The 10462-nt window shown below is 39.2% G+C and overlaps 1 protein-coding gene across 1 annotated transcript; it reads right to left on the bottom strand.

Moving 5' to 3' along the window:
• Positions 1–6227: 6227 nt before the first annotated feature.
• LOC114317234 (fructose-bisphosphate aldolase, cytoplasmic isozyme) lies at positions 6228–10053 on the bottom strand. Its single transcript, XM_028263946.2, has 3 exons — positions 9822–10053; positions 7459–7686; positions 6228–7333 (listed from the first exon to the last, which is right to left on the bottom strand). The coding sequence occupies exons 1-3, from the start codon at positions 9847–9849 to the stop codon at positions 6513–6515; spliced, it is 1077 nt and encodes a 358-aa protein (XP_028119747.1). The 5' UTR covers positions 9850–10053; the 3' UTR covers positions 6228–6512.
• Positions 10054–10462: the final 409 nt, after the last annotated feature.

The following is a 10462-nucleotide window of genomic DNA, read 5'->3' as shown; positions in this document are numbered from 1 at the left end:
CAACTGTGACATAAAAACACAACCATTGTGGTCATTGGCAAGTCCATTATGAAGACATGATCTTAACCCCAGACAACCTCACGCAAAATGTATCCATAAACATCAAAATCACGAAAACAAATATACAAAACATACTTGTCACACCTTAGTGATTTTCACATTCGATTTCCTCCACCCACGACATTCAAACGTGCATGATACCACTCAGTATGACGCAACCCGATCCCAAAAGAACAAGGGATTTCCATTGGGAATTCAACTTCCCAAATATGCAACTGCATCAACATATTCAAAACGGACCAAAATTCCCAAAAATACGTTACCTAATGTGACAAAAGGTACAATTGTCGAGCAAAACACTCCTTATTTGGTAAACAAGATCTCATGGATTACCTTTTAACCACCAGTAGGACTTACTAGAGTATTAGAAAAAACGAGGGATTGTTTGGTACACTTGTTTGTGAGAGATGACTTTCTAATAAATTTTTCTAAAATTTGAGAGGCAACTGTTCAAAAAAATACTATCTGGGAAAATTTTACTATGCTTTCTAATTATCAACCACAAGTTAATATTAATTTTTTTTTTTTCTTTTTTAGGTTGATTGGAACATACTAATAGAAATTACGAGTACACAAGTCTCTAAGGTACAACACCCCATTAGCATCATCATACAACTGGTTTACAATAATAGAGGGAGCAAAATGGAAAAACTGTAAACCCGGCGTTGTAGAATAACCCAAATTAGCTATAATATCCGCATTGCTATTAGCTTCTCGATAGATATAATTAATTGTTTGGACACCCAGTCTCCTCATGAGGAATCTGCAATCAAAAAAGAGACTGTTAAGGTGGGGCTGCATGTTAGAATCATTTAAGAGCAGAGTCTACATCAACTTGGAGTCAGTTTCAATTTCTAGCTTGGTGAAATTGTTTTCCCAAGCTATTTTCAGTCCATCCCTAAGAGCCCAAAGTTCAGCTTCAAGACAAAAGGTGGCTCCAATAAAACGGCAGTAACCCAGAATCCATTTACCAGCATCATCTCTGAAAATACCCCCTCCACTAGCTGTCCCGAAACTTCCATTTGTTGCACCATCGGTATTGAGTTTAATGAAACCTGTGTTAGGAGCTTGCCACCCAACCTGGATGGTGTTTCCCCTTTTAACTGGTTGATTGCGATCATGCAGATGTTGCCATTTCATTGCAGTGGCGATGATAATGTCAGGCTTGAAGGAAGTTGGGTTGTTATGTGAAAAACAGAGGGAGTTTCTAGTTTTCCAAATATTCCAGCAAACCAGAGGGAAGAGGCTGCACCAGTTAACGGATGAAACATGTTTGGTTTTGGAGCGGCAATTTTTTTCTAGCCAATTAGGCAGGTCGAGGTCGAAAAAAGAAAGGCAATCTGATGGGATTCCCACTGCAGTCCAGCTACTCCTGGCTATGGGGCAGTCCCTCGAGACATGGCAAGTAGATTCAGGTAGTAACTTGCACCCAGGGCACTGGTTGTCTGTGGTGATTTTGCGGTGGAAGAGATTGAGTTTAGTGCCAAGTTTCTGGTGTGCAGCTGACCAGATGAAATGAACAATTTTGGGGAGGGGTGGAATGTGCCAGACCCATGAGGAGAAGGAGAACAAGGTTGAGCAATAGAAAAAACGGATTTGCAAGAGAAAATTCCATTAGTCGTGGCTTTCCAGATTTTGTGATCAGGACCAGTATTATACCAAGGTATGGGTGTGGCCAAAATGATATGGAGAAGGTCAGTGGGAAGCTGGAAGGAAAGAAGTGAAAGGTCCCACTCCTTGTTGTTCCAACAGTCTGAGACTTTTGAGTGTGTCTACCATTCTTAAGAGGGCCCTCCAGAAGGTTTTTTAAGGGTCCCATACCTAGCCAATCATCAAACCGGTTCTGAGGACAATTTTGGAGCCTTTGTAGAGAATGTCATTACCCCTTATTCCTCTCCAAGTGGTTGAGGCTCTATAGGTACTAATGCTAGGGGATGGGTACTTAGATTTTAGAACTTGAGCCCAAAGATCCTCAGCATTATTCTGAAGTAGCCAACCCAACTTAGCCACGGCCACTTTATTTGTCAAAGCAGTTTGGCGGATGTCTAATCCCCCCATACATTTCGGTTTAGTGATTGTCTCCTAACCCACTGAGGGTATTTTCCTATGTTTCCGTACATGAACCCCAGAGAAAATCACGGCTGATTTTGTCAATGGTGTTAGAGATGGAAGAAGGAAGGAAGTTACATTGCATGATGTACGAGGGGATGGCAAGGTTAACAGCTTTGACGAGAGTACATCGTCTTGCAAAGGAAAGCAATTTGGATTTCCAGCCAGCAAGTTTTGCTTGGAGTTTATCGATAACGAATTGAAAATCAGCTGCCTTTGGTCGATGGGGGTGTAGAGGGCAACCCAGGAATTTACCTAATGATCTGGTTTCAGGAATTTGAAAGGTGGAGGTAAGGTTGGCTTTGACTGAGTCAGAGATATTAGAAGAGAACACTTCGGCTTTAATCGCTCACTTTTTGACCCAACGCCTCACAGAATTCCCAAAGTATGGAGGAGATGGTTTCACAATTTTTGGTGGAAGCTTCAGCAAACAGAATGAGGTCGTTGGCAAATAACAAATGGGATAACGGGGGGGCATTTATCAAAGAGATAATGAGCATCCACTTACTCAGCATCTTTATCTCAAGTCATTTAAATGGAAATGATTACAGATAAGCCAAAATGTTGGTTAACCAATAGGCTGTGAGGCCCCGTTTTTTTTCAAAATATAGAATGAAATATAGAATGAAAGGACTTGATAGTAAGGCAATGTTTTCAGATGTAGAAGGAAAAGGATTGATAGTGAGAAAATTGATAGTGAAGGGGTTAAGTAAAATTATGTTTATTTTGATAATAGTTGTTAATGTATAAATTGTTAAATTATTTTTATATAAAATAATAAAACAAATAAAAAAATATAAAAAATTAAACATTAATGTCTAAAAAAGATTCCCACTACGTAAAAAATAAAAAAACAAAAAAAAAATTCTAATACAATCTCTATTTCCTCCATCTCAATCCCCCTTCCAACCTCCATCTTAATCTCCTCATCCATCCTAATCCATTCCTCAACTCTACAAATAAACACAACACTAAAGTGTTGTTTACGTTTTCAGTTTTCTGTTTATATTTACAAAAATTTAAAAAAACTCAAATAAAAACTTGTTTGGTAAAATTTTTGATTTATAAATCAGTAATCTCAGTTTATAAATTTGGCCAAAAAATAAAAATACAAAAAATATGTTTCCATTTTGAGTTTTCAATTTTTTTTTTTTTTACCACCCAACAGTAGCCACCATCCGCCACCATTTTCCACCACCGTCTTCCGCCACTACCACCACCACTACCCACCACCACTACCCACCACCCACCTACCATCCACTCGCCACTACCATCCACTGCCTGCCACCACCATCTACTTGCCACCACCACTCACCACCCACCTGCCACCACCACCATCCACCACCTACCACCACCAGCCACCCATCACCACCAGCCACCTCCCGCTCACCCGCCACCACCACCACCACTATCACCCACCACCCACCCATCTGCCACCACCACCCGCCACCCGCCACCACCACCCACTCGTTACCACCTATCACCCGCCCCCGTCACCCACTCACTCACCCGCCACCGTCACCCACTCACTCACCCACCACCACCATCCGCCACCTACCCGCCACCACCCGCCACCGCTGCCCATCTGCCACCCACCTGTCACCACCACCCGCCGCCACCACCACCACCCGCCACTGTCATCCACCCACCCACCATCACCACCTACCACCACCCGCCATCCGCCACCCACCTACCACCACCATCCACCACCCGCCACCATCACAATCACCACCCACTCGTTACTACCCACCACCCGCCACCGTCATCCACCCACCCACTATCAGCACCCGCCACCACCTAGCACCACCCGCCATCCGCTACCCACATGTCACCACCACCCACTCGCTACCACCCGCCACCATCACCTACCCACCCACCACCACTACCATCCACCACCACCAGCTACCCACCACCCACTGTCACCACTGTTCACCACCGTCTTCCGCCGCTACCGTCACCCATCCATTCACCACCACCTACCCGCCACCACCACCCACCTGCCACCACCACCCATCACCCGCCACCACCACCACCACCACCACCATCACCCACCCACCCGCCCACCGCCACCACCACCACCACCACCACCACCACCATCACCCACCCACCCGCCCACCGCCGCCGCCACCACCACCACCACCACCACCCACCGTCACCACTTTTTACCACCGTCTTCCGCCGTCACTTGCCACCACTCGCCATTTCTCACTCTTTTTTATATTTTAAATTTTTTTTTAAACATTTTATCAATTACCAAACGCGTTTGTAGTTTATGTTTTTCTAAAAATAAACAAAAAATAAACAAAAACCAGTTTATAAAATTTTTGTAAATATAAACTGAAAACGTAAACGTTACCAAACACACCCTAAATAATCCCACCACTATCTTAATCTCACTCTATCCATTACACCTCAAAACAAACGAGGCCTAAATAAATTGGGTGAAACGAATATCTTGCGCATATTCCACTTGCCTTACATCTCAACCTAACAATGGACTTAAGCCTTGAGTAGATTTTGTACGCTTCTGTTTTAACACGTGATTCTCTATCCTCAACAATATTTGTCTATAAAAATGTGTTATTATTTATGTTCCATCAAACTAATTAATTTCAAACAAAGTTAAAGCAATTCTGGAGATTCACATCTGAGACATTCCAAATACACCTACAATGATGTAGAAGAAAATTGAGCTCCATATAATTATGTAATAAATTAAAAATTAACACTCATCTCACATTATTTTGATTAAAGTTGTCACTTTACACCATCTATAAATTGATAGATATTCATCCCTCAACTATTATTTAACTGTTAATAATTAGAGAAGACTGGATGTAATAAAGACATGATTATTGTTATTATTTAAATATATATATATATATATATGTTAAATCTTTGAGGACAGGATCCCCAAGAGAAAAATCAGATGAAGAATAAATAAGAAAAAGATCCAGATCTAGATTTCTCCCCATTTCATATTTCAGGAATAGATTGGAGATCCACATCAATAATTTTTTTTTAAATGTACACAAAGTTTTTAGTTTTAGATTTATGAAAACCGTAGCTATCAACAAACCAAAAAAAATGATCAAGTAAACGAGTCATTGGTTCAACCACAAATAAACCGAAATCAAATCATAATGTCATAATTATATCATAAATAATTTTATAATATATTTGCACAAAAAAAAGTAAGTACAAGGGAAAAAAAAATTATATATATATATATAACATATACAGACTAAAACAAACTTATAATACAACTGTTTTTTAGCATTAAAAGCAACAGATGCATGAATAGTAAGCATTTACAATATATTGTGAAAGGTTGAAGATTCGAATCCTTCTCCCATCAATAATGTTTTAGAATGTTGCTGTCAGTGCTGTCAACCCATAAGTTCAATGGACAAGCGGGTTGCCGATTCAACTGATCCAGACCAAGTTTTCAAAACAAATGGTTATGTGAGATAACAGTTGAATCCAAACCAAACCAAGTTTTCAATACAAATGGTTGTGTGGGATAACTCAGACCAGAAACTGGACCGGCCCATGGGTCAACCGATCAGACCAGCCAGTCCAGTTTCAAAACCATGGTCCATGTACATTGTACCCTGTTTGCATCATTTGTTATATATGATAATACGAAATTCAAATACAGACAATTATTTATTTTATCTTTTGCCAGATGCAGACAAATTCAAATGCAAAAATGACCATCTACAAAAAAATGTGCACAAAGGAATGTTCCACAGGTGCGAAACATCCAGATATGGAAAACATAAAAATTAGCAAAACAATTAAACGCTTCCTCACACATCATCAAAAATCCATTCCAACATTAAAAGAGAGAACTTTCAAGTTTCAACCTCTTGCAAATTGAATGATTTACAGTGCCCCTAACTGACAAAGCTGTACTGCTTTCACATTATCGAAATTTGGACAGCACACATTACAGTTATGCAAGTGTGATATCATTATTCACCATAACAGCAACATACTGAGAAAAACATAAAGCACAATATCCATACCAGAAAGCACAACCATGGTCACCAAAATTTAAGAAAGCATTAATATATATAATAGTCTAGAAACCGAAATATGTGATAACCATACCATTCAAATCAACCTCAACATGCTGATGTTCCTCAAGCTTATTAAAACTTACCGACAATCACTTGTGGATCACGATATATAATTAGAGGGGAAAAAAAGCCTAAAACTATGCCTGGGGATAAAAAAACACACACACACTCACACTCACACTCTAATATCCAGCACTCCCATATACTCTGCATAGAAAAGCATAAACAAAGCAGGAGGAAAGCAAAAACTCACCCATCTCAGTACTTGTAGTCCTTGACATGAAGGCTCTCTGCAGCACCCTCACTCAACTTACCACTTCCCTGGTAAGTTCCAAGGGTTGCCTCTGAGTTGGCCTTGCACCTTGTCAGGAATGCAGCCTGAGCATTCTGCACGTTTTCCGGCTTTCCTAACCAAGCCTTGAGTGTGCTCGCCTGAAGAGCCCTTCCAAAAGAGAAGGTGAGGGTCCATGGCTTCTTGGTCTTGAGCTTGTTCATGGCGTTAAGGTTGATGGTAGCCTCCTCCTCGCTCTGCCCACCAGACAAAAACACCACAGCAGGAACAGCAGCTGGCATTGTCCGCTGAAGGGCACGGACTGTGCACTCTGCAACCACCTCGGGTGCAACCTTGGGAGCCTCCGATCCAGGGGTCACCATGTTGGGCTTCAACAAAGTTCCCTCAAGGAGGACATGGTGGTCGTTCAAAGCCTTGTAAACCGCTGCAAGAACACGTTCTGTGACATCGGCACACTTGTTAATGTCGTGAGGGCCATCTACCAGGATCTCAGGCTCAACAATGGGGACGAGGCCATTCTCCTGGCAGATGATGGCATATCGAGCCAGACCATTAGCATTTTCCATGATAGCAAGTGGAGATGGTTCGGTGGGACCAATCTTGAGTACAGCACGCCATTTGGCAAACCTAGCACCGGCTTCATAGTACTTCGCGCAGCGCTGGCCAAGGCCATCAAGACCTTGGGTGGTGGTCTCACCATTGGTTCCAGCAAGCTCGACAACACCCTTGTCCACCTTGATTCCAGGCACGACACCACCTTCCTTGAGCACCTCAACGAAGGGCTTACCTACATCACAACAATACCATGTAAAATTTAGCAAACATGCCAGGCAAGATATATAGTCACAGACAACCATCTAGAGTGCAAGTAATGCCTGGTAAACAAGCTTGGTATGGCAGCAGCCTATATACCTGCAGCTGTCTTCTGATAAAGGGTTTCCTCGAAGAGAATCACTCCACAGAGGTATTGAAGAGCACCGGGAGTTGTGAATAGGAGCTCGCGGAAAGCCTGCCTGTTTGATTCAACATTCTCGACATTAATGCTGGAAAGACGTTTGCCCATAGTGCCAGTGGACTCATCAGCAGCAAGGATACCCTTTCCAGGGGTGCCAATGTAGGATGCAGTGGCAATGAGCTCATCTGCAAGACGCAGAAACTTAATTTAAATAATGTACGGACAGGCACATATCTCCACAAAATATAAATTCGTACTCAAGAAACAATGGCCTAGATATCATAAGGATAAGGATAAACCAGGTACCAAGCTTGTACCAAAATTGATGAGGAAACAAGCTTGTTACCACAAAGTGCCATAGAGTGATAACAACGAAATGTTATGTAAAGTTCATATTGTCTTCCATACCAAAATATTATGTTCTTACAAAGAGGCACTAAAAAACACAGATTTAGACAACCCCAAAATTTCACCTCATATCTTGTACATTTTGAGGTGAGATTTAAAAAACCATGAATCGTTTTGCTAAAATATTGAATGTGAAATCATATCAAATCATGAATCATAAGATTCACCTTGTATAATACAAGAGGTGGGTGCAAACACATTGCTTTTGCAATTAAACATTTAAATTTTTGTGCAGACTGATAAATTAGGAAAACCGTTTAGCAACTTTTGAATGAGGATAACTGTTTAGCAATGTTGGACGATTTGATGAATGAGAAACTATTCAGCAGTTATTGAATATGGCTTTTATAGGAAGTTGAGGGCATTTGTAGAAAAACAATATAATAGAATATATAATACAAAATTATATACCTGTATATATATATATATATATATATGAAAATTGACAAAAGAATAATGCTTTAACAGAAGACATTTTGACAAAACATTAGGCTTTCTAACACACCATCAGGCTTTCAAAGATATCACCAAGACATTAAAATTTAAGTAACAGGAAAACAAAAATATTAACAACAGCTACCCACAAAGGGTAATAGAGTGAAGAGAACTTCACAAGAACCTAAATTACAATATATTTCAAATCATTGCATTACAATGATGAATAATAAATACATATATAATAAAAATATTACAAAACAAAAAAATTGCACTGAAACACTATTTAAGTTTAGCAAGTAATACGATCTTCAACCAAACAAAGTCTAATATAATTTCAAAATGCACAAATCTAAACTAAACAAATAAATCTAGAAGTTCAGTTTATACAAGTTTTAAGACTGGCACACAGACGAACTAATCTGAGATTTGTAGCATGAAATTCGTACTTCAGGATCTAAAAGTAAAGGAAATTGTATTTTTCTTTTTTTAAAAAAAAAAGCCAGAAGGGGCAATCATTAGTAGTCATTTTCTGAATTCTCAGCAATTTTTATGTGATCACACCATCTACAAAAATGGCAGCATCTCAATGAACAAAACTTAATAATTTATTTTAAAAAATTAGAAACCAAAAAAATGCAAGGCATATTTATATTAGAGACTAACTGAAGATCTGGAAGGAATAAAAATGAGTGTATAGGAGACCATGATCTAGAGAAATTTTTTGAGAGACCAAAAACACAATCAAGCATATTCTTAAAAGACACATGAGATTTTGATGACCGATGAATTAATAGTTTGATCAACTAATAGCAAAAACAGATCAACGAATTAATAGTTTGATCAACTAATAGCAAAAACAGATCGATCAAACAGATAGGAAGCGCACAAAAATCCTTCAATATAACTTCCAAATATAAAATGGAAAATACATGCGACAGATGATGAATTAACCGATCTGATGGATTACAACTCAATCTACAAAATTTTGAAGCACAAAGCATAACTAATTTCTCTTAAGCTGGGTTTGGGTTTGGGTTTGGGTTTGGATTTGATTGAGGGATTTGAGATGAGATTTGAAAAAGGAAAAAGAAAAAAAGTTGTGTAAAATTAGATAAAATATAAATATATTTTATTCATATTTTACATGCCTTTTCCCTTTCTCTTTACAAATCTCTTTCCAAACCATTCAAACAAACACAGCGTTAATAGATAAAATCATCATTGATCATAACCTCAAAACAGATCTGAGAAAAACACAATCTTTCGCTATAAACCAAACCAGACAAAGACAACGAACAACCAAACCAAACCAAACCAAACAAAAAGTCCAGATCTGAGAAGAAAAAACAGTAGTGAAGAAACAACAACAGATCCAACTAAATACAACAGTGTTAATGCATCTAAGAAATCAGAAACAAGATCTAGTGGCAGAGAACTCCATTTCATGTTGAGAAAAGAATTCCAAAGGGCTTACCATGGTACTTTCCCTTGTAGCAAGACATGACTGAAGAGAGGGAAGAAGATGATATATGATCTTCTAGAGAGAGAGAGAGAGAGAGAGTTTTAGACAGAGAGAGATGGAGGTGGGTTAGGGTTTTTTAAACGGAAACGTGAGAGAGAGACGTCGATATTATCGCAACCTAATCGTGGCTTTCTTTTCCAAGTTGTAACTTTTCCCCAAGGCGATTTTTTTTTTGTTGACAATGCTAGGTAGCTCAAATTTTTGTGGTTCAAATGGCTCAAATCTGTCAAAACGACGTCGTTTTGACAGATTTTGAGTGTAAAACGACGTCGTTTTGACAGATTTGAGCCATTTGAGCCACAAAAATTTGAGCTACCAAACATTTTCCTTTTTTTGTCGTTTTACCCTTCTGCCCTCGCTCTTGTTGGTCTGGGCTTGGTCCACTTTTATGGCTCAAAATTTGATCGGTTTGTAATCTCGGACCAAAATTGTATGGCTCGAATTTCTATTTTGGTATTAGGTAAATTATTAATTAGTCCTTCAATTTTGATTTAATTTTTAATGTAATCCTTAAAATTTTGATTCTTTTATTTTAGTCATTTAACTTTGTTATGCAACTTTTAAACTTCTTTTTTGTAAGGATACATTCGTAC

The sequence above is a fragment of the Camellia sinensis genome, chromosome 10 (assembly GCF_055761805.1).
Source record: "Camellia sinensis isolate YWXY chromosome 10, ASM5576180v1, whole genome shotgun sequence".
NCBI lineage: Eukaryota > Viridiplantae > Streptophyta > Magnoliopsida > Ericales > Theaceae > Camellia > Camellia sinensis.
This window is presented reverse-complemented; position numbering and strand designations above follow the sequence as displayed.

What these genes read in the sequence shown, in the direction of transcription:
- LOC114317234 (XM_028263946.2), bottom strand. Translation starts at nt 9,849, where the DNA reads ATGTCTTGCTACAAGGGAAAGTACCATG. An exon ending in CTACAAGGGAAAGTACCATG is followed by an intron (nt 7,687 to 9,821) that starts GTAAGCCCTTTG and finishes TGCGTCTTGCAG; the next exon opens with ATGAGCTCATTGCCACTGCA. An exon ending in TTATCAGAAGACAGCTGCAG is followed by an intron (nt 7,334 to 7,458) that starts GTATATAGGCTG and finishes GTTGTGATGTAG; the next exon opens with GTAAGCCCTTCGTTGAGGTG.